We start from the raw sequence: 25,652 nt of genomic DNA on the forward strand, positions 1-25,652 counted from the left end.
ACCGCTACGATCGCAGGTTCGAATCTTGCCTCGGGCGTGACTGTGTTTGATGTCCTTAGGTTAGTTAGGTTTAAGTAGTTCTAAGTTCTAGGGGACTGATGACCCCAGAAGTTAAGTACCATAGTGCTCAGAGCCATTTGAACCATTTGAAGTCTTAGGTAAATACACGAACTGTATGTCAATCTCACAACCAAGTGGTCGTTACAGGCACTTCGTAGGATGATCTCCCTTTGTGAAATAACGAGGTGTGTTTTACGTCAGCGTCATTATGTTTCATACGCTGTGACGCAACGTCCTTGCTTTGTACCACGCATGTAGCAAGCTACCCCATTCTTCTTAGGCTTCTAATTAGACGCTAATGTCTACGACACGAACTGAGATAAAAGGAACACAGCACGCCTTTCACGTTACGAATTCTCGGAATCTCTCTGTCCAATCACGTTTTCATTCTCTTTTGCGAACGGTGTACTTCCTGTTACATCTCATTAACGCCAGCTGCACGCTCTGTAGAGCAGTGCAAGTTCTGCTGCAACCGCAATACAGGAGCAACGGAGAAACCCACATGGAATAAATGAAGACTAGAATCGTTGTAGATTGTTTCGCAGTATAATAACTGTAAATTTCCTGTTACATCACGTTTCATTATTTATAATAGTAAAAATTATGTCATGGAACTTTTATCTCTACCTTCAGCTTTGTTTTAGACACATGGTGTTCAACCTAAAAGAGGCCCCGTCGCTTAGTTTATTCTACAAACAATATTTTTATTGGAAAACTTACATTATAAGTTACTATATATTATAGTAGGTGTTGGGAATATTCTCCATCCATTTCTATGCACTTTTAGACACGTTTGATCATGTTCATTGCGACTATTATTAGCTTCACACTGTTTCCTTGGGTCTTATCGCAATGTACGTCTTCAGATCCTGCACGGTATGAGGATTGCTCCTGTAAACATCTTTTAAGTAGCTCCACAGAAAGAAGTCAAGGCTAATAAGATCAGGAGATCGTGGTCTCAACAATTCTGTTAAAATCATTGTTTCACGAAAAGAACCCAGTAGCATTTCTATAGCAGGGCGAGCTGTATGGAAAGTGGCGCCGTCTTGCTGCAACCAGCTGTCACGCTCATCCTCTTCCAGTAAAGCTATGAACGACTGGAGTTTGTCGTGTCAGACGGAAGCATCCACAATTGCTTCAGACAGCAAAGATCCTATTACTCATCGCCTTTGTGGGCGTAAGGGAAACTCAGCGAAAGAGTGCGGATTGTCAGTCCAGTAGTTGTGGCTATTAGCACGCCCACTAAGATGCAACCAAGCTTGGTCTGTGAAATACGCTTAATGTAAAATGCGATTTTCGCCTCTGAGGGTCTTGAACCATTGACAGTAGTGACCCCTTCTGACATAATCAGCATTATTCAGCTCATGTAACACGTGCATGCGTACTGTTAACATTTCAATATTCTCGCTGCAGCGTGGGCTGAACGAAGTGAAATCTTCTTTTCCTGGCTCACTCCGCACATAGATTTATGGGGAGATGACGGCAATGCGTGCTCCTTAAAGTGGTCCTATGCACAGGATTGGTCAGGAGCTCTTGTGGTAGGGCGTTCAGTTCCTGCACCAGCACGGTAGAAAACAGCTGAATAGTCGGTGGCGCATGTTGGCGTGTTTCAGTACGTCCACAAACCGCATCCCACATGTACTTGACGGGGCTTAAGTCGTGGGAGCAGGAAGGCCACTGAAAAGCCCGCTAAACCCGCTGGGCAGAACAAGTAAAAGGATTGTGCAAAGGGACAAGAATTGAGGTCAGTTTCTGCTTCTAATTGTCATTTATTGTAATTTAACACCTCTTTCACGGCTGAAGGCCTCCAGCAAGAAATCTTAACAAGATAAAAATCCAGTTAAGATAGCAATAGAATAATTCAAAACAACATACGCAAAGTGCAATACAAATAGCTGAGGGCCACAATTAATTACCAACATTTTAGAATATATTACCATAGACCTTTAAAGGCAGAAGTTCACCATATTTAACAACAAGAAATCTTAAAAATCAGAAAGATAAAAATCCAGTTAAGACACCAATAAAATAATTTAAAAAAGCAACATATGCAAGGTGCAATATCAGTGGCTGATAATCTCTAAAGTCAGAAGGCCGCAGTGTTTAAGCTTGAAAGCTAAATTTAAAAATTATTTTTTTCAAAATTTTAAGAAACAAATAACCATAAGCCTAAAATTTAAAATAGCTGACAACAAATAATTAAACACCCGTGGCACTCAGAAGGCCTCCAGAGAGGTCGGTCTGCCCTCATTCACGTAGGTGAGACAGGTGGTGAGCCCAACTATATTTTATCCGCCGGGACCCAACCAGGGGGCAGTCACGGTCCGACCGACAACAACTTGCTTCCCGTCAACCCGAACATGAGAACCCCAACCGGCAATGTTACAAACGTGATAATCCACAATGGAGTACGAATTAGCTGTCAAAATTACACACCATGTTGGACAGCGACAACAGGTGAGGAAAGGACGCTGACTAAAATTACGTTAGTGGCCACGGCAGGTAACCGAAACACTAACGGCCACTATGCAGAAAATTCCGCTGGTACACTTGAATTGAAACACGGTAATAGTTAACTCGATCAAAAGAACACTGCCTGAATTTACGTCAGTGCCCAGGGCAAGTAACCAGAACACTAACAACCACAAGACAGAAAATTCCAATGGCGCACTCAAATCGTAGTCGACCAGAATAGTTAATAGCACCGCATGCTGGCTAAATCTCAGCAGTAGAACCACTCGGTGTTGCTCACCGGAAAACCTCCCCAACAGCAAACCACCGAAGCGCACCACCACAACATGAATAGACGTGGCTTCGGTAGTTGAAACCGCTACTCAACTTTGACGTCCTGAGTCGGCAAACCAAGAAACTCGTAGCGATCGGACAGCTCCACACACGCTCTGACACTGCGCAGTGACTGCCAGCTGCCCTAACAGACTGCGCCGCGCGGAAACTTCCCTCGTTCGCAACAACCGACCGACTCCACTCAGAATGTCGACAACATCTAAAATCGTCGTCAATAGACATAACGCCAACTACACACACAGTCTGACACACTTGAACGAAGAGCTGAACGATACACAACAGTAACTAAGCACGCACGAAGACAAATCGGGAGTCGATGCAAACACACACAGCCGACTCATGAACGATCGGCGAGCCTAAACGCGTCATCCGGTTGGACGACCGACCGACGATCCAGCAAGACCGTGGCCCGGCTCAAGTGAAGCGTGGCGGCAATGGTCGAGCGAGCCATGTCGATGCAGACCTCACTGCTCCAACGCGACTGCACTAGTGCTGCGTTGCAACTCCCCGACTGGCACATCCGGACTGCACTGACGACGCATCCCCAACCGACTGGCAGCTCGAACTGCCACCCTTACTGCGACCAACTCCTTACGACAGACAATGACCGGGAGCTCATTGCAGTGAAGCAAAGATACTACGAGAGAGGATATATCGATACGCGCTGCTAACGCCGCTCACGCTGAGGCAAAGCAGCAACTCAGTGACAGCAATAATTTAAAGTAACGTAGTGAGGTGAAAGTACGTTAAAAACAGGGTGTAAAATACATAATTAGCTGGAACACGAGCCACGCACGTCTCAGTCACTCAATTCGCCGAATATCTTTTTCGAACAAGAACTCTTCCACCTGCGGTCGCGTATTATCATCCATAAAAATGAAGAAAGGGCCGAACGAACCCCTCATAAGACGCACATGGGGAAGGAGTACAATGTCACAATAAAATTTGCCGGTGGGTGTACCGTGTTCAGTGATTTGGAGGTCAGCATGCCCGTGTAACATTCTGTCTTCCCACATCGCCGGCCGTGGTGGCCGAGCGGTTCTAGGCGCTACAGTCTGGAACCGCGCTACCGCTACGGTCGCAGGTTCGAATCCTGCCTCTGGCATGGATGTGTGTGATGTCCTTAGGTTAGTTAGGTTTAAGTAGTTGTAAGTTCTAGGAGACTGATGACCTCAGAAGTTCCATACTACTCAGAGCCATTTGAACCTCCCCACATCATTAATCCTGGGCCACCGAAACGAACATGTTCACAGTGTTCCTGGCTGCATTATGTGTTCCCACGTCTCGCCATATGAGGAGGCTGCGTCCAGAATCACTAATCAGAATAAATCTGTCATCTAAGAGCAGCCTGCGACCTGTCCTCGTTGGGACCAGACGAGGATGCGCGGTGGTTAGCACATTGGACTTGCATTCTGGAGGACGACGGTTCAACCCCGCGTCCGGCCAGCCTGAATTAGGTTTTCCGTGACTTTCCTAAGTCGCTTCAGGCAAATTCCGGGATGGTTCCTTTGAGAGGGCACGGCCGTGTTCCTTCCCCATCCTTCCCTAATTCGATGGGACCTATGACGTCGCTGTGTGGTTCCCTCTCCCATATCAACCAATCCTCGTTGGACCAGGCCCTGTGCTCTTGGCCCATCGCAAACGGTTCCGAAGGTGTGCCAATGTCAACGGAACACAACGTCCTTGTCATCGGGTAGAGAGACCACTCCCGTGCGGTCGCCATATTGAACGTGAGAGTGCGTGCCTTGGAGTTCTGTGAAATGTGGTAGCTGTCGCACTTGCTGTTTTACGTGGATCCCCACTTGCTGTTGCTCAATATAAGTCTGATGTACTACTGCAGTTGACTGTGGTTGAGCACGTCCTCTCCTCCGAACAGCAGTGCCTGTGATTCGGAATGCTCCACATGCACGTGAAACAACGGTGTGAGCAATGCCGAATTCATTGGCTAGATTCGTCACACTTCGTCCTTCTTGCAGTTTCCCGGTGGTTCTGCTCCGTCTGAGGTCATCCAAACGTAGTCCCCGGGCCATTTTGTAATGAAGAATCCCACCAGAGTGCGATCGTGACTGCTCGATAATAGGCACACACAGTCTTCTCCCGTTCTTTCTACTGCCTCGTGTTGCGAATCCAGTCCTATTTGGCGCTAGAGTCCCGTTGACTTCACGCCACGTAACATTCAGTTTTCTGTGCACAACTGGGAGACCTCTGGCAACATGTTCCCGCACTTTCTTTAATTTCCGCTGAATAGTTAGTATGTTGTTTTATCTACCCCTTATTTAAATTTTGCAGGGCAGCGTAGTCTCCCTCTCTTTATCAGCAATCAGCACCTACCCTATGACGAAGTTCCTCAAACGGTAGATTGATCAATTTTGTGTAATAATTCCTCTTATTCGGAAAAATGCGAGTCTACTTCCTTCTATGAGTGTACACGACACTAGTTTTCGACACCATAAGACCCCAAGGCAGGAAGTTCTAGTCCTCCCTCAAGCATGGGTGTGTGTTTCGTCCTTTGCCTAAGTTATCTTAAGTTAGATTAAATAGTGTGTAAGCTTAGGGACCAATGACCTCAGCAGTTTGGTCCCATAAGATCTTACCACAAATTTCCAACGTTCTTGCATACTTGTCTCTCTCTCTCCCCAAGGCAAATTCCAGCAGGGGGACGGAAATATGTACGTATGAAGAAATTCCTAGATGTGGAAATATGACTTAACATAATCACCAACAAGGTTTTACCTTCAATCACCACCGCCACAGCACTGTTTCTGTGTATCGCTAGCAAAACGGTGGTGATTGCAATTTGTATCGAGCAGCCAGTTTACTTCAACTTCTGAATTTAGGCTACAATATACTGCATTTCGCTAATTCTCTACAGCAATTTACACCTTTCAACTTGTCTATTGACAGATATACGTTGTTGGTATTATTAACCGAGATGCTGGAAAATACTGAGGTATAACGACAGGTTATTAAAACAAATACTACTCACTTTATCGCAATTTACTACAACAGAATTTGAGGGAGTTATAAAGGGTTTTGATGTGCACCAGTTGTCTTGCTCAGGAGAATTCTGCCTAATGCCTATTTAGCACACGCTATTCAAAGACATAGCAGATTCTTTCTCTGAAAAAACGAACTGTCGCCATCCAGTACGTCCCAAACCGTGTTAATGCGCTATTCAAAGTATACTATGTCACACCTCAGTGATTACATTCCAGAATGCGCTGCCGCAGATTCCAAGCAGGACGAGCTGGCGTCCACGAAAGGAATGTACTGGCATCTGAGGGCAGAGGTATTTACTGTCACATGGCGGCACTTAATGAAATTTTCCAGATTCCCCTCTGCGGTGCACAGGATCGGCGTGGCCTGGAGCGGCACGCAGAACGTCTCCGGGATATCACCTGAGGTCTCGCGGGAGCAGGGTCGACCTGGCGCTCACGACCAATCGATAGTGACGCGGCTGCACATAGAGCGCTGTGCGCCGCCTCCACAGCTCCACGCCTTCCAACCTCATTCCGTTTTTCTCTCGATTTTCCAGGAGGCTTTGATGTCTACAACATCGAGACTGCGATGCCCAAGATCGACCTCGATGCTATCGAGTCGCACCTGCGCGCTGCGAGGGAGGAGGAACGGCGGGTGAGTACAAGTCAGCACAACCTTCTGCTGTATTACCTCTGACAGCGGCATCTCGCTCTTAAGTTCACCACAAAATCGGATGTTTACCTCTTCCTAACGGGAGGCGACACGTATTGATTGGTGCTGCAGTAGACTCGTCAACTACTTTCGTCGCTCCTTCTGGCATATTTGCCAGAGTTTCTACGTTTAATTACACTTCATTTTTCATACTACCAAAATCTGACGTGTTTCGGCACTTTGGCATATACGAGCGTATTAATTCTGTATACTGCTTACGTATTATGTTTCTACCTCAGAAATTGACAATCTCTAAACCTTCTCTCAGATATCTACCACAAATCTAGATCACAGTCATTGACGGTGGTAGTGTAACAACAATGTAAACAAACCATTTCAACCTCAATTTAAGGAAGAAAACTCATCTTAAAAGTTTGTGTATTAGATGCTCCAAAAATTCCTTGTTTGTTGTACGCTACAGGACCTAAAGTTCCTGAGGAATGACATTTACAGCGGTAAACTAGTAATTCCTACATTTCTCCTAAGAACTGAAAAAGTTGCCTCCTCCTGTACTTACGACAGGTTCAGAGCCTGATAAACAGAAACAATATTATCGATTCGAGCTCTTTTTCATCTTTCTATCGGGAAGACCTCACCTCATGTGAAATTTTTGATTCTTCTGATTGGCCTATGCCCCGCTATCGCAAGGTCCCCATACGATGTAACTTACCCACAAGGTTCCCACATGATTTAACTTACGCAGTTCTTGTTCTCACAACGCAGTCTTAATCTACGGAATGAGTATCGTGTTTTTTTTTTCTTTTTGTTTTGTTTTTTTGTCTGTAAACATTATTCTGCATTATTTCTAACATAAATAATGGCATAATGGGGACTGCAACTAACAACTGAATATAAATAACACAGTTTTCTGTTGCAGCCACCTGTTTACTGTACCATTACGCTTTTGGATGGTTGCTCAGAAACATAACCTCTTTTGTACTTGGCCTGCTGCTGTTGCAAGGCGTCGACGTTCTGCATTAATATAAATAATTTAACTACATAATTCTTCACCTCAAAATGGTACTGCGAAGCATCTAATTGCTTAGTAGTAAAACAAACAAGTGTCTAACGCAGAAAACTGTTTTATTTATATTGTTTGCATGTTTCATCTGAAGTAGAGGTGGAGAAAAAGACCAGCATTCGTCTCGGTGAGACCAACACCATCTGGTCGATTTACACCGATGATGGTCGTTAATCTGGCGTAGGCCTTCCATTAAGCTGTGCTTCACCTTCTTCTTTCACAAGCTAGAAATCTTCGTGATTTCGTATAGGAACAGGTCCATCGTAAAGCTTAAGCTGAAGAAACTATTTAACTGCTGTTAGCAATGTCCACTTCATGCTCAGAGAGACATGTTAATAACAAAGTCTAAAATAGAAATATATGTCCCGAAATTCTAAAATAGAAACATATGTCCCGAAATTCTAAAATAGAAACATACGTCCCGAAATTCTGAAATAGAAACATACGTCCCGAAATCGTTCTTTTTCATGTTACAAGGGAAACAGAAGCAGCTCAGGTTTTTAACTATGGCACTATTTGTAATTTTTCTTGCGAGATTTTCCCGTATATATGCTAAGCTGACTGAACGCTAACTTCGTTACTGCACTTTGTGGTCATTCTCCAGTTTACAAGACGAATTCTTTCCACTGATACAACGCGTTTTGTAAGGTTGACTATTTTCAACAGCTGCATTTGGGATGAAAAACCTTCGCGTCATACAGTACCGTGGATCTCAGCACACTTTTGGCGGCAAAGTATAGAAAAATAACATCGATAGTAGTTTAATAACAAATTAGATTCTCCCTCCCCGCCTAACGGTCGGAGGTTGTTTACTCCAATATTTACGCGTGAATTTGCTGGAAGATGAAGCACTGAACATCATCGAAAAACTCGACAGCGTGCAGCACAATTTGCAGTTGTAGTCCGAGACTATCTCGCCTCAGTATTCGAGAAAAGCAAGGTAGCTCGTGTTCGGCCACATGTTAGGGGCAAAATGTTCCCATATGTAACTGTGTTACATTTTTACTTGTGCGGGTACATGAAAAATCCTCGAAGAGGCATCAGATATGATCTTTCAAACTTTCCTGACTGATCTGATGCAAGGACATATCTCGTGTTTGTCATCGGATTACACTGAGTAACCGAGCAGCGCTCAGCACACTGCCTTCGTGTTCCTTCCGTACCAGTGACAATAAGAGCTTGGAATCTAAGCTGAATTTCTTAAAGGAGACGCTAAAAATGGATACATTTGATGGCTTTCAAACAAAAAAACTGTCAATCAGGAGCACGAGTAACCTTCTTCTCGCTGTGTTAACTTAGGCCTAGCGTTTGTTTCTACAGTTGCTCACCTTACAAGAAGAATTCTTCTGAAACATTGTATCGAGACCATATTTTTAGTCAGAATGAAATAAGACTTTTTACGACGTAAAATGGACACTGATCATCTCCACTCTGCACGAGTCTGTAAACTGACGTATGACTGTGACAAAGCGTACGCAGTCAAGCGAGTAAATACCCACTCTTGGTGCCCGAGCAATAGAAACAGTTTGCAGGAAAGCACCTCCGCTGTACTATCACAATATTTTGGTAAACATTCCTCCCCCCCCCCCTCCCCAACCTTGCTTCGACGAAGTATTGTGGCATTGTCAGTATAATATCCGGCGGAAAATCCTAAAATCCTAGAAGCATATTTGCAAGATGAATCTTGTTTACGACATCCGTGTGCAGAATAAATTATTCCCCATTGACTATATTTTTTTGGTCAATTGCATTAGAACTCACTGCGTAAATACCGTTTGTGCAACAAACATGGTGAATGTCAGAAAAACAGTTTTTTAGATAACTACAAGGATAGTAGACATGAAAATGGAGCGTTTTGAGACGTAGATTTCAGAATAGTGTAATAGGAATGGTGGGAGTCCTGTATGAGGAAACCGAATGAAATGAGAACGTTACACTTCCCTGTACTAGTCTTATGCTGGGTGCAAATTTTGTTCCTTGTGTAAGCAGGCTAGCCTGGCTCCCTACCAGCAGAGGCGCCTCTCTTTATGGGGAGCTTAGGTCTTAATTGCTTCCAGTCTGCGTGCAGGGTGGGTGCACACACGAGAGCACGGATTTACCTGCAAGGCCGGCCGAAATGTTGTGATTACTTTGCTGCTTCGGCCTCAGAGCCGGAGAAAAAAAATGGTATCCATTTCTGTCGCCCTCAGTGAACAGTTGAACCGTGGATAACTGCTATAACTGCTTGACACCGCGTACTTTCAAACTTATTACATAAGATTACTTCGCTAATATTATAAGGGGCGATCAAAAAGTTTCCGTTTGAGGGAGTTGTAGCGTACATGCTACATATCGCGATTCCGTTGCGGGCATATCAGCACCAACCTGTAGGCAAGGGATTACTGTGGCATTCGTGTCTTTCCGACGTGCTTGCCATAAATGATAAAACTTGAACTATTGTGATGTTATTACCAAATGTGTTCTTATTCTTTTCTTGGATGCCCAGTGACAACACCCTGGTTAACATGCATCGAAGACTGAAGAATTTGTATGGGCAGCTTGTCTCTCCAAAACGACCGTTGTGGAATGGTACACGATAAGGGGTCCTGCTGTTTCATGATAACGCACGTCCATCGCAAATGTTGTAATGCAGAAGTAACGTCAACTAATCTTTCCCCATGCGATTATCTTGCTTTCGGCGTCTTAAAAAAGCCTTGAAGGGTTGACGAATCTTGTTTGACGAGGATGTGCAACAGGCAGTTACTTCTCGCAGGACACTGTGTTTCGTCAAAGGGGTATCTTCAACCTTGTGCGTCGGTAGATTGATTGCCTCAATGCTAATGGCTGTTTTCTTGATTTGCATACCGATTCTGTACTGTACCATCTTCGAAAGGAAACTTTTTGATCGCCCCCTTGTAAAAGGATGTACCTGTGTCCTAAAAAGCGTTTTGATTACTTGCGAAGTCCCTCCACACCGTTGTCCCTGTAGAAAAAAGCTTCATGTACCTGTAGACAGAGTTTATGGAGCCATACAACGTAGGTGACGGGGGCAGCGTGTTCATAGGGCACGGCTGTGTGTCTATTAAATGCGCGCTGGTGATGGACAAGTCACGGGGTCTCCATACTTAATATGCTTTTCTTTTTTGTTCAGAAAGAGGTGGCTAGTTAGTCGCATAGTGTATCTCACTGTGACTAAGTTAAAATTCACGCGTGTTGTTTCAGAAATGCAACTGTAAGATCATAGAAGAAACTGCTCATGGGCTTTGGAGCAGTGTAGATAGTGTAGAACTCGTGCGTCTTAGTCATGTCACACTTCACTGCTGTCGTAGGGATTGGAGTAGTTGTGTGTGTGTGTGTGTGTGTGTGTGTGTGTGTGTGTGTGTGTGTGTGTGTGTGTGTGTGTCAGTCGGTTGTAAGGAATCAGCACTGCAGGACGGATCGACGTGGAGAAGTGACAGGAAGGCAGAAGAGAGTTATCTTGTTCGGATACGCCCACGACCAAACCGTGAATGCGCGAATTGGTGGTGATCGACTCGCACTGTCCAACGTGTCTGCAAATTATGTTGCACCATCCGCAGCCATAGAAACGCGGCGTAAGAACAGTGGTCGTAAGCACACTCTAACCGAAAAGGACCGGATCGAGTGTAATGTCTTGTGAGTGACACTCGGTCTCAAACCCGACAGGAATTCTTGCTGTCAGTGGTTGCATGTCATTATCACCCAGTTTTAGATCGAACATTGCGACCCAAACAACATATAAACTGGATAACAGCTAATTGGCCGCATGTAGTGTAGTCAGACGAGTCACAACTTTGGTTCTTTTCAAACGATGCAAAGCACACTGAAGGCCAAATGAGGCATTGTTCCGATGAATTAACAGAAGCATTCAGATACTACGTTCACAACAGGAGCAGTGTTTTCACCATAGGGAATAGATACACAGAGCCAGCCACCAGTGCACTGGAGGTGAAAGCAGATCCGCGTCCTAGATGCAGTCGAGTACAGCGCGGACGGAACACTGCGGCTCGTGGCTACTGCTCGGCGTGTCAGCGTACAGCGAAGACTCACCTCGAACGTACGCCGCGTGCTCGTTGCCGTTTTACAAACACAAGGATCCTCAACAAGAGAATCTGCCAACCAAACTGACATACACCGCAATGATGGCCTTCGAAACTTCACCTGGTATCGCGAGACACACAAAGCACTGACTACATGGGAATACGCTCTTTCTCGGCGAATTTCGTTAACAAAATCAGCCGAGTCGTGCCGTTGCAACGTTACGACAGGCTTCCTACTATTTATCTTCAGGCGAAGTCGCCCATTGTTTCATCTTGACAGCGCCTATTCTTTCGTGCGATTTACCCTTACGTCTTACACGTCAAGTGGTCTACACCAGAGGGTAGGGAGAGAGGAGGAAACATGTTGAGATATAAGGCTTTGCCAATCGACCAGTAACCAGAGAAGACTTCACCATTAACGATATGTCTCGTAGGGGTCGATGGCATTCACAAGCACCAGCTCATGGCCGGTACCTACATGTTACGTCTCTCGCAGTTGCCCCGAGGAAAATACAAGAGAACTACACGAAATGTGTGTGTGTCGACAAAAGTAGTAAGCAGCTTTTTCCACAAGATCAATTTGTCCGCTATGCATCCATAGCGGACACGTTAGTACAACTCCCGCACCCCCCAAGAAGCATGGTTCCCGAGGAAGTTGGACAAGCAAACACGTGGAATGCACCGTGGATCGATAACGACGGTTGTCTTCAACGATTAGTGCAGGATACGTTCGACGCCTGATAATCGTCTAGGAGACTGTGGAGAAAGTTGGGCACCAGTGCTGGTTTCAGGCATACAGTCCCATGGATCGAAGAGCCAAGTGCTATAGTCGTGTTTTGGGCGGGTGTCATGTATAGATGTCAGATGTTTCTCATCGCTGTCGAGGTTAATTTGTGGGATGCGTGGTATTGCGGAAGGATCCTCCGGCTTAGTGTCCTGTGCTATACTCAAGAATTAGGCGGCGGGTGCGTCTGCCAAGATGATAATGCGTGAGCCCTTACTGAATACCTCCGCCCATGACGCAGGATACAACTGAATGGACTGACCTGCTACACGGACCCGATGTAGCGTACTGGGTACAGTTTACGTAGTAACCCTACTCAAATACTATACTTCTTCAAGGGTGCCGCCGTCGAAGAGTGGGACAGCCAAAAACGCCTGGATCAAGTCATCAACAATAAATCAAGGAGGATCCAAGTATGTTAGACTGCATAGGGTGGCGCAACACAGTACGGTATTGAATGTTATTGAGCAGCTGATTTTGATTTCACAGCCTGCTTTTCTTGCGGTTGGATTTTATTCCCAGTCCACGGGAACTTTGTTTTTAGTTTTACTAGGCTTGATCTTTCATTCCCTGGTTCCCTTGAATCCAAGTTCACATACGATCGTAGCTCTTCAGGAGTTCCAAAGATGTTTCTAGCAATTAACGGTGGGATATTTTCATTTGTTTATCGTGAAAAGAGGTACAGATGTTGTTCTGAACAAAGCAGAGCTTTACTAAGCATGATCCTTCATCCCAGTCAGTTCCTTGGGGACTTATAGTTCAAAGTTGATCCAGAAATTACAGTTCAGCTTACGTTTATTCATGCATGCAATTTATTTCCAGAAGTAAAACAAGCTGTGGGTGACAGCGAATTGGTTTAGTTTTGTAGTCCGACATTTATCCGCAGAGCCATCCTATAGGGTAGGCGGGGGCAAAGGTGCGCACTTAACACTGTCCTATTTTTCTCTTCTGCTTTTCTGGTTACGTGACGGTGAAAATTGCACAAAATACACCTAGGATCATACTTTACATGACACTGTAAGTTCCTGAAGGCTTGTATGATGTATTAAAGTTAGATTTAACAAAATGTTATAAATGAAGGAATCTGATTCTTCACCAGACCTGGGGTAAACATCCTATTGGTATGAAGCAAAATTCTACACAAAAGGGATTATAACTATAACAGACTTATGTAGAATTATACTATTTCTCAGGTACTGCCATTATTAACTTGTGTATTGTTTTACTGTATCAAAATCATTACTACCATCATCTTCATTGTCTCCATAATCGTGATCGTGTTAAAAATCAAAACATGACGCTAATGTATCACTAATTTAAATACAAAACATTTTAACACAAGGAAACACATTTTGTTATTATATTTGTCCTTTTCTAGCCACAGTGTTCTGCAGTTCACCCGATACAGTCTGTATTCCTGTTTCGCCTTCCCTATAGACTCGACGGCGCAGGAAACTATATTTGGATCGCAATGTTTCCAAGTTGCTGAAGAAAACTCCAATTGTGCTCTATTGAACGCCATTACCCTCCCAGCACTGATTTTCTCCGGACGCCTCAAACTTAATTCTGACGAGCGTTGAATGAGCGAACGCAGTGTTCCCCTGCCACTTGAGTGTCTTTATAAAACAGGAGATTTTGAGACATTACTTTCGACAAACTAATATGCTAAATGTCGGAAGTGTTTAAAGTAAGACCATAAAACATAGGATCCAGACTGATACAGTGTTCCGACAATTCAGTCTCCTCTGTCTCAGAAAATGCGCTCCTGAAACACCCCAATGATGCCACTCCATATCCAGCGTTACATCTTTTATGTAATGTGGATCCATCACAACGAAGCCTTTTAGCTGCATTCTAATGAATGGTCCATATCCTATTAGCTTCTTAGCCTTTTGTAACGTTTTAGAAGACGATGGTGTGCAGGTCGTTCTTGTCTCGTAGTTACTGTAACATGAAGTTGAACTTGTCATATTGGTATTGATTTAGTCGATATGAAATAGCGAATTGTAAGTTAATGTCCATTAAGTACGTTAAATAAATGTACGCCTTCCGTATTAAAAGCGAAGAGAGAAAAGATAAACGTTTTGGAGCAATTACTCCATCTAGTTCTTATGACTTTTGTCCCGTGACGCTGATTTCTGAATTTCCGGTATCAGATGCTATAGATGTCAACTTCTTACACTACTAACTAAGTTTAAAGCGTGAGTTAGTCTACGTGCTTACATACGAGATATTAATACTTCTTTGGGATTTTGTTATAGTAGACTGTTATCCATCAATTATATGTTAAATACTCAGATCTAAAATTCCAAAAAACTAACTCACATTATAACTCGAAAGCTTCAGAGCACAAACCACAGAACCAATACCTGACTCTTCCACCAAAAAAGGTCTCAACTAAAGATGCAGGGCTGCCAAACTACACCCACAAGTGAGAAAACAACAGATTTCGATCTCTGCCCCTTGCACACCTTTGCCCACTCTCCATGATCTAAGAAAAACTAAATTGACTCATTCACATTATTCGTATGGTACTAGTTTTTGGTCTGTAGTCCTCAGCTCCTTCTGTCATTGCCCAAATGAAATGATTCCAAGTGTAAAGAACAGGAAACGTAAATAAGAAGGTGATGGTAACCGAGTAACGAAACTAACCGTCCAATCGCCAAGACAGGTGTTGGTGTACGAAAGTTGTCTGCTTTGGTCTACGCCTGCCCACAGCGAAACTCGGGGGTTCCCCTGCTTCCTTCTTTGCCCCCTCCCAGCTGCCACTCGCGATCGGCGCGCCACTTTATTCCCGCGGCGTCCTGGCGGCGGCCCCAAAACGTTTTACGACACAACAGCGGGCCGGATGAAAAATTCAAATGTGCGCCTGCTCGGCGCTGCGCGCCACACGCGTAACGCCACTGTATATTGTGTTGTATAGCCGGCGCGTTGCGGGCGCAGTCACGCCGAAGCGGCTCAACCGTGCACCGAGCCCTATATTGGGCTACTTCCACACGTCACGCACACCACACCACACCACAGCACGCCAACGCATATCGCATCTCGCATTTAACCCGAGCGAAGCTTTGACTGTGTACTGTGCTGTTACACAATATAACGTAATGTCCTCAAAATACAGATGTAAATATAAGCATGCTCATATGCGGTTCCCGCGCAATGCGATTAGGAACCTTTTGATAAGTGAAGCCAAGAGTTCATTTTCTATAGAGCTTACTGTTGTAATGCGTAAGAATTTAGCTTCGTGGTTGAATAATATTAGAGTTAATAATCATTTTTCAGCTTAATTTCTGTTTCCCTCCCTTCTCTCTCTCTCTCTCTCTCTCTCTCTCTCTCTCTCTCTCTCACACACACTCACTCTCTCTATCTCTCTATCTCTCCCTCCCTTGTCCCCTCTCTCTCTACCTCCCCCCTCTCACTCTGTCTCTCTGACTACCACAAAAAGTGGTTCAAATGGCTCTCAGCTCTATGAGACTTAACATCTGAGGTCATCAGTCCCGTAGACTTAAAACTACTTAAACCTAACTAACCTAAGGACATCACACATATCCATGCCCGAGGCAGGATTCGAACCTGCGACCGTAGCAGCAGCGCGGTTCCGGACTGAAACGCCTAGAACCACTTGGCCACAGTGGCTTGCTTTTGACCACCACAAATACATCCAGGATGAATAAATATATGGTGCGGTTTTCGCCATATTACATAGAACAACGGGGCGAATCTTGCACAGATACGTCGCAAAACTTCGCACTTTTCGTAGGTAACACTCGGAGAACTGTAAGCCACTGTGGCAGGACTGCCATCAAGCTGAGATACATCGAAATGCAATGAGGATGAAATGCGATGGACTGCAGTGTTCGCAGAATACTCGTTTAGTTGGTCGCTCTCGTACTTCCGAGATGCCTCTTAGCGACATATTCACTGCGTGTAACTGCTACTAAAGTGTTAGTTTCAGTTCTTTCATCAGTTGCTCTTCTTTTTCCTTGCTGTATTTTACTCTCCAGACTTACAGTTTCCATAACATTTTTTGTGATGTTAGCAAAGACAGATCGTGAGTACTCAACATCATCTCGATAATCTTCAGCATAACAACCGCACCGCTGTTCTAATAGCCTGGCGAACGCCATAGTGATATTCACTTTTTCGACTGTCGTATACAAGGTGAATCTCTCAACAGCTTTACGAGCAAATTGTCTGACTGCTACAACACCAGAACAGAAACTGATGAGCTTCAAGAGCACAGGTAAACACAGAACCTTACCTGAGTTCCGTGTTTTCTTAAATTTGGTATAAAAGCGTAGGCGCTTGTGGAACACCTTCTCCTGACAGCAGGACAGTGGTTTGCGGAGCTATCATCTTGATACTCTTTGAGCAAGTCCCATTCATGCTACGTCGGTAATGTTCCCTTAGAAGCTTGTTTCAAACGTCATAAAAAACTGTATCTAGCTGCACTAGAAAAGAAGTCTGTGTCGTAATTCGGCAGCTATAAACGATAAAAATTACTTGCGAACGTCGAGGAATTCGTCCTATAGGCGGGTATAACTTGGCGAAAACCACACCTTCATATATTTGTTCATTGTGGATATACGGCATTTGGGATGGCCTGTCTCAGCTGGTTCACTGTTTCTGTAGCACCATTTATAATAATCAAAATATCCACGGGTGTACTGCCGGTCTATAGGTCCAACGGGCACAATATTTCGGCGATCAAACATGTCGCCATCATCAGGTGAACTGACGGACTGAGCTCCTGTGAACGTGCCGGCACGGAGATCCGTACGCTATGGTTGCTCAGGGGGCGCGGGGCGCGGACGGCGGAGGGAGCGCGCCGCGGGCGGAGGGTATTTAAATCGACCGCCGCCGCGACCGAACCCAGTTCCCCCTGAGCAGCCATAGCGTACGGATCTCCGTGCCGGCACGTTCACAGGAGCTCAGTCCGTCAGTTCACCTGATGATGGCGACATGTTTGATCGCCGAAATATTGTGACCGTTGGACACTATAGACCGGCAGTACACCCGTGGATATTTTGATTATCAAATACGCCGGGAGAAACTCAAGAATCACATCTTTTATAATGTTTGCAAATACAGATTGTGAGTTCTCGCCCCTTGGTTGTCCCCTAGAGACTATCGTGGTTGCGCAGTGGTAGCTGTTGTGGTTGAGGAGATGGTCAACATCATATCGTGATGGTTACTAGGACGTCTTCCATTCTTTTCGCATCAATATGCTTCTCAAAGGGAAAAAATTGATTTTTTGCTATAATGTTCTTGAAACTTCCTGGCAGATTAAAACTGTTCGCCGGACCGAGACTCGAACCCAGGACCTTTGCCTTTCGCGGGCAAGTGTCCTACCACTGACCTTCCCAAGCACGACTCACGCACCGTCCTCACAGCTTTAATTCCGCCAGTACCTCGTCTCCTACCTTCCAAAGCACTTGCCCGCGAAAGGCAAAGGTCCCGAATTTGAGTCTCGGTCCGGCACACAGTTTTTATCTGCCAGGAAGTTTCATATCAGCGCACACTCCGCTGCAGAGTGAAAATCTCATTCTATAATGTTCTTGACTATTTATGAATACTCTCTAATGTTAAAGAATTTTTGCGAATGGCCTAGAAAATGTTCTAATGTTTCAGAATCAACTTCGAAGTGGCACATATCTTATTGATTCGCACTCTGGCAAAACCGTTTTAACCGATCAGTTGTACAGCGTAGTAAAGACATAGCAACAACTCATCAATAAAATATGTCCACTTATAGAGAGAAACTAATTAAACAAAGAAGAGCTGTGTGAGCGAATAATTTTAACAATAAAAAATGACGTAGTTCAACAGACAAGTAATCGAATACATACACAACATTTAAATCCATTCATACAATGACGAATCGAAGCGAAAGCGTAAACTTTCCAGCTGATTTCTTATATGTGCATACTGTGTGCAAAATGTGTCGCGAATACAATTAGCAGTAAGGGAACAATAAATGATAACGAATGCCTCATGCAGTACTTTCACTACATGAATAGCGGAATAGTAGTAAGCGATAAATTTTCTCTTTACATCATTTTGTAGGGGTTGTCAGCGAGAAAAAAAATTGTGAAGGTTTGAAATTATACGTAAAGTTTCTTGCAAGTCGTGAGTACTCTCATTCTCAAATACTCGGTGAATTAAGTCAGGGAATTCTCGCGTCACAGGCTACACTTCTTTTTCACCCCCAGCCCTTTGATAGATGGATGGTTCTTATCCCCACAGTGATTGTTGGCTGACATTAGGGTATATGTGTACCATGTTTGATTGAGATCGGTCTAGTGTTTTAAGAGGAGATGGCGCACACACACACACACACACACACACACACACACATACAGGGTGTTTCAAAAATGACCGGTATATTTGAAACGGCAATAAAAACTAAACGAGCAGCGATACAAATACACCGTTTGTTGCAATATGCTTGGGACAACAGTACATTTTCAGGCGGACAAACTTTCGAAATTACAGTAGTTACAATTGTCAACAACAAAAGGCGCTGGAAGTGATGTGAAAGATATAGAAGACAACGCAGTCTGTGGGTGCGCCATTCTGAACGTCGTCTTTCTGCTGTAAGCGTGTGCTGTTCACAACGTGTAAATGTGCTGTGGACAACGTGGTTTATTCCTTAGAACAGAGGATTTTTCTGGTGTTGGAATTCCACCGCCTAGAACACAGTGTTGTTGCAACAAGACGAAGTTTTCAACGGAGGTTTAATGTAACCAAAGGACCGAAAAGCGATACAATAAAGGATCTGTTTGAAAAATTTCAACGGACTGGGAACGTGACGGATGAACGTGCTGGAAAGGTAGGGCGACCGCGTACGGAAACCACAGAGGGCAACGCGCAGCTAGTGCAGCAGGTAATCCAACAGCGGCCTCGGGTTTCAGTTCGCCGTATCGTTCCACGTATCGTCTCATGCACCAGAGTTTACACCTCTATCCATACAAATTTCAAACGTGGCAACCCCTCAGCGCCGCTACCATTGCTGCACGAGAGACATTCGCTAACGATATAGTGCACAGGAAAGATGACGGCGATCTGCATGTGGGCAGCATTTGGTTTACTGACGAAGCTTATTTTTACCTGGACGGCTTCGTCAATAAACAGAACTGGCGCATATGGGGAACCGAAAAGCCCCATGTCGCAGTCCCATCGTCCCTGCATCCTCAAAAAGTACTGGTCTGGGCCGCCATTTCTTCCAAAGGAATCATTGGCCCATTTTTCAGATCCGAAACTATTACTGCATCACGCTATCTGGACATTCTTCGTGAATTTGTGGCTGTACAAACTGCCTTAGACGACACTGCGAGCACCTCGTGGTTTATGCAAGATGGTGCCCGGCCACATCGCACGGCCAACGTCTTTAATTTCCTGAATGAATATTTCGATGATCGTGTGATTGCTTTGGGCTATCCGAAACATACAGGAGGCGGCGTGGATTGGCCTCCCTATTCGCCAGACATGAACCCCTGTGACTTCTTTCTGTGGAGACACTTGAAAGACCAGGTGTACCGCCAGAATCCAGAAACAATTGAACAGCTGAAGCAGTACATCTCATCTGCATGTGAAGCCATTCCGCCAGACACGTTGTCAAAGGTTTCGGGTAATTTCATTCAGAGACTACGCCATATTATTGCTACGCATGGTGGATATGTGGAAAATATCGTACTATAGAGTTTCCCAGACCGCAGCGCCATCTGTCGTTGACAATTGTAACTACTGTAATTTCGAAAGTTTGTCTGCCTGAAAATGTACTGTTGTCCCAAGCATATTGCAACAAACGGTATCTCTAACGGTATCTATATATATATATAATCTCACGAAATAGGCATCAAACGAAAAAACTACGATGAACGAAACTCGTCTAGCTGGAAGGGGGAAACCAGATGGTGCTATGGTTGGCCCGCTAGATGGCGCTGCCATAGGTCAAACGGTTATCAACTGCGTTTTTTTTTTTTTTTTTAAATAGGAACCCCCATTTTTATTACATATTCGTGTAGCATGTAAAGAAATATGAATGTTTTAGCTGGACCATTTTTTTCTCTTTGTGATACATGGCATTGTAATAGTCAAAAAACATACGGCTCACAATTTTAGACGAACAGTTGGTAACAGGTAGGTTTTTTAAATTAAAATACACAACATAGGTGCGTTTGAACATATTATTTCGGTTATTCCAATGTGATATATGTACCTCTGTGAACTTACCATTTCTGAGAACGCATGCTGTTACTTCGTGATTACCTGTAAATACCACATTAATGCAATAAATGCTCAAAATGATGTCCGTCAACCTCAATGCATTTGGCAATACGTGTAACGACATTCCTCTCAACAGCGAGTAGTTCGCCTTCCGTAACGTTCACACATGCATTGGCAATGCGCTGACGCATGTTGTCGGTGGATCACGATAGCAAATATCCTTCAACTTTCTCCACAGAAAGAAATCCGGGGACATCAGATCCGGTGAACGTGCTTCGACGAGCAATCCACCTGTCATGAAATACGCTATTCAGTACCGCTTCAAACCGCACGCGAGCTATGTGTCGGACATCCATCATGTTGGAAGTACATCGCCATTCTATCATGCAATGAAACATCTTGTAGTACAACATCGGTAGAACATTACTTAGGAAATCAGCATACATTGCACTATTTATATTGTCATCGATAAAATGCTGAATGACGCTTCATAGCTAAATAGAAAGCGTGCAAAAAATCTGTCGTCGTCCCGTAATTTCTCTTGTGCCCAGTGACAGAACTGTACACGACGTTCAAAGTCGTCGCCATGCAATTCCTGGTGCATAGAAATATGGTACGGGTACAACAGATGTAGAATTAGCATTCTCAACATCGATGTTTTTGAGATTTCCGATTCTCGCGTAATTTGTCTGCTACTGATGTGCGAATTAGTCGAGGACAGCAGCCAAAACACCTACTTGAGTATCATCATTTGTTGCAGGTCGAGGTTGACGTTTCACATGTGGCTGAACGCTTCCTGTTTCCTTAAATAACGTAACTATCCGGCGAACGGTCCGGACACTTGGATGATGTCCAGGATACCGAACAGCTTACATAGCACACGCCCGTTGTGCATTTGGTCACAATAGCCATACACCAACACGATATCGACCTTTCCCGCAATCGATAAACGGTCCATTTTAACACGGGTAATATATCACGAAGCAAATACCGTCCACACTAGCGGAATGTTACGTGATACAACGTACTTACACGTTTGTGACTATTACAGCGTCATCTGTCACAAAGCGAAAAAAGTGGTCCAACTAAAACATTCATATTTCGGTACGTACTACATGAATACGTAATAAAAATGGGGGTTCCTATTTTAAAAAACGCAGTTGATGTCCGTTTGACCTAAGACAGCGCCATCTAGCTGGCCAACCTTAGCGCCATCTGGTTTCCTCCTTCAAGCTAGACAAGTTTAGTTCTTTGCAGTTTTTTCGTTTGACCCTTATTTCATGAGATATTTGGCCCGGTCACTATCAATGGACCACCCTGTATATACACGCGCGAGCGCGCATACATTCATACATTTCTATAATATAGTCTGTATGGATTGTATGCATACTGGTCGTAATCCAGTGCCATGCCACTGTACTGGTGTGGAGGACTTGTGACTATCCACTGCGGGTTCCGTTTCCCAACGTGAGGCCGCCCCCCACGTGGCCGTCAATACGGACGCCAGCTGGCTGCCCTGGCAGTGAGGCAGAGCGGGGGGTGCAGCAGCGGGTCAGCAGGCGGAGAGCGCCCCGTGTTATCTCGGGAAACACGGCCCAGTTTGCAGCGGCTGACGCCTGTCCAGAGAGCCGCCTCCGGCACAAAACTCAGCGGCTATCACAGCGCACCTCGTTTTGCTTCTAACCTCACCTCCCCTCCCCGTGCCACGAATACTCATACCAGTCTCGAGCCTCCGTGCGCGTTGACCCGTGTCCGTATAAGTCACGCTGTACCGTCGTCAGTTGCTTTAAAAACCTTTATTAGTACAACCAGTTTAGACTGTCGCTAATAACTGTCAGGTACCGAACCTTTTCAGTTCTTGCGCTTGGTAATGTTTAACAACAGCTGGTAACAATAATAAAGATTTTTATAACCGATGACAGTGATGAAACATTTTTTCATAAATAAATGCTTACTCTCGAGCACTACCTATAGCAAATATTAGAAAATGTACATGTGTCTGAAATACGGTAACTTCTGAAACCGAATTTGCAACTTTTAATTTATGTTTGAACTAGGTAACAGGAGTAGATTTCTTTATCAGTCAAGCCCGCCGTTGTGGCCGAGCTCTTCCAGGTGCTTCAGTCCGGAACCGCACAGTTGCTACGGTCGCAGGTTCGAATCCTGCATCGGGCATATATGTCTTTAGGTTAGTTAGGTTTAAGTAGTTCTACGTCTAGGGGGACTGATGACCTCAGATGTTAAGTCCCATAGCGATTAGAGCCACTTGAACCATTTGATTCTTTGTCGGTCAATACAATTCATAAGAAAGAGTTCTGCTGAAGTCTGGTTGGAAGCCAGAGCATAAACCAGTCAGTAAAAACACGCACTCATGCTAATTAAAATAAATAACCCTACACTTTCAAACAAATAGCGCAAGCCGGAAGAGAGGGAAGGCGGTGGAATGAACCATATATTCCGTCAGTACTCTGGAGGACGATGGTTCAATAAATATAGGGTGTCCCTGCTAACACTCGCCAAGTGGAGTTTTATCTGGTATTTCGTTAGATATTAGCAATTTCGTTTTTGCAGTTGTAAGTACCATCAGCTTAAATAAATGCTCGTCATCGCGTTTCTCTCACACGCTCAGAACGGACGAGAAGCTTCGGTTTGTTTCCAATTGCGAAAAGATTCTGCTTTAAAAATCATTTTGTTTGTAATGGGAAACAAACCAACATTTCCCGCCGACACAAGACACAGCATGAAAGGCGTGATGAGCAGTACCTGCATGGGCCGGCTGCAGCTTCACATTGCAAAAACGAAGTGGCAGATATCTGCCGAACCAACAAAGAAAATGTGCCTGCCACATGTTGGGAGGGACATCCATTATATGTAAGGTTCTTATGGGGACAAATGCAGATAGTTTTAGTGTTGACTGAGGACAATGAACTAAAGAACATTACATCAATATTTACTTCATTTGCAAAAAAATGGCTCTCAGCACTATGGGACTTAACATCTATGGTCATCAGTCCCCTAGAACTTAGAACTACTTAAACCTAACTAACCTAAGGACAGCACACAACACCGTCATCACGAGGCAGAGAAAATCCCTGACCCCGCCGGGAATCGAACCCGGGCGTGGGAAGCGAGAACGCTACCGCGCGACCACGAGCTGCGGACACTTCATTTGCAGACAAACATTATGCGTATGCCGAGCAGTACGTTTTTAGGTTGGTCAGTACGTTCGTGCGTGCATGGTCAAGCAAGTCGTTAAAGTTTATTTTCCCGTGGGCAGCGGGTCAGGTCTTGAAGTGTCAATGCGTGGAGGCCAAAGGATAGTTTATAGCTAAAGGCATAGAACATTTTGTAGTGCAGTTATGACTGTACAGAAAACATCAGGTAGTAAATTAGGTGATGGATATGCAGGAAGACTGTCAGACGCAGAGAAAAAACAACTTGCACACCGAAGCTGATGTATATTGAGGTACCAATGATCACAGTATCTTATATCTAAACCCCTAACACCCCCTGTATACCTACTCAAGCTGCTCGCTGTACTGTAATTATTTTTTCACTTTATTGCTAGACTAATACCAGACACTTGGACATATCCAGCAGCCTCCTCATTACAGAAGACCGAATACATAGTGCAACAGGTTAGTTTCTAGTGTACAGTGTTGTGTTCTGCAGGAGCTAAGACGAATGTCATGTTGTAATTTTGCTTGCCACTGAGCATGTCAAACAGATTTACCAATACTATTCTTGTAATTCTTCAATAAAATGGCCGTGTAAATAGGCGAAGATATTTTTGATAATGAGAAATTTGCAAGGACGATGTGCTGTTCATCCATAGATTCTGAATGATGTTTGATACCATAGATGATATAGGCTCTGGTGGCATGGAAGAACAGCAGGTGGTCAGAGTGTGGAGTGTACTATACAGTCTCACTTGCAGGTTCCAAAAAATAAATAGTTAAGAAATATGTAAACAGATCTAACGTAGAAACTAAAATGTAAACATGCAACAGATTTTATAATTTCGTTATTAATTTGTTGTATCAGTGTTATCTGTATACTAAAAACAAAGGCATGTGCTTACATAATAAAAGCTCACACTACTACTGGTGAAATTTTCGATGACATTGCTGATTTTCGTTGATCTGTTGTTGAAAACAATGTCAAGTTTTTTCGTCGGAAATATCAAAACATCTATTTCCGTAAACTGTTAGTAGGCTGCTTTTCCAGCAAAGTGTAGGACTAAATGGTTGCAGTTCGTTTCCCCATTGCATAAGGACATACGCTGGGGGATCCAGATCCCCAGACTTCGATGGTCGGTTCACACAATAGATTGTTTGTGAGGAAGTTAACAGACGACCGTCAACTAATATGGGAGGCTCTGTACCTCCAATCCAACCTAATGCATTCTCACACCAGGAGCTCGCCACCACCACCACCACCACCACCACCACCACCATCACCAGCAACACCACCTACTTGTTCTCTGTCCACAATATTCTTAAGATTATACCACTTACCGCTTTTCCTCCACACGAATGTGCGACAGAAATCGTTCTGCAAACTAAAGCTAGTTTCGTCTATGGTAAGCACATTCCTCCATTTCTTTGTGGACGATATTCAGTGTTCCTGATTACCCAATAAACAGCCTCTTGTATCACCCACCACTTGTGAATCACAACTGGAATATTCAACTCAAGCAAATACATGTGTGTGCAACAATTTGTATGGATTAACATTCTGTTAAGACAGCTATAGGTTGCATAGAGTTCGACTCATTCTTACTGTTGTCGCTCCTCTGACTCGAGCATCGTCATTGCCCTGGTGATGACACGCCAGAGATGGAAAGTACTGCTCGCTGCGACAGGCACGAAACAGTGTGGTGAGTTTATAAGTACCGAACGGTGCTTTCAACCCGTAACGTATCGGCAGGAGGGGAATGATAATGCTCTTGTATGCTGAGTAAAAATACCAATAGTGAATCAAACTCTGAGCTACATATGGTTGTTTTATCTTGATTAGTTAATAC

At 44.3% G+C, this 25,652-nt stretch overlaps 1 protein-coding gene across 1 annotated transcript in view; it reads left to right on the forward strand.

Annotated features, from left to right (window-relative positions):
- The window catches only part of LOC126322244 (uncharacterized), a 700,988-nt gene that overhangs the window by 350,549 nt on the left and 324,787 nt on the right, over positions 1-25,652 (forward strand). Inside the window, exon 7 of the mRNA XM_049994273.1 lies at positions 6,401-6,498. Within this exon, the coding sequence (XP_049850230.1) occupies positions 6,401-6,498 (98 nt within the window). The remainder of the gene's footprint in view (positions 1-6,400; positions 6,499-25,652) is intronic.

The sequence above is a fragment of the Schistocerca gregaria genome, chromosome 2 (genome assembly GCF_023897955.1).
Source record: "Schistocerca gregaria isolate iqSchGreg1 chromosome 2, iqSchGreg1.2, whole genome shotgun sequence".
NCBI classification, from domain to species: Eukaryota; Metazoa; Arthropoda; class Insecta; order Orthoptera; family Acrididae; genus Schistocerca; species Schistocerca gregaria.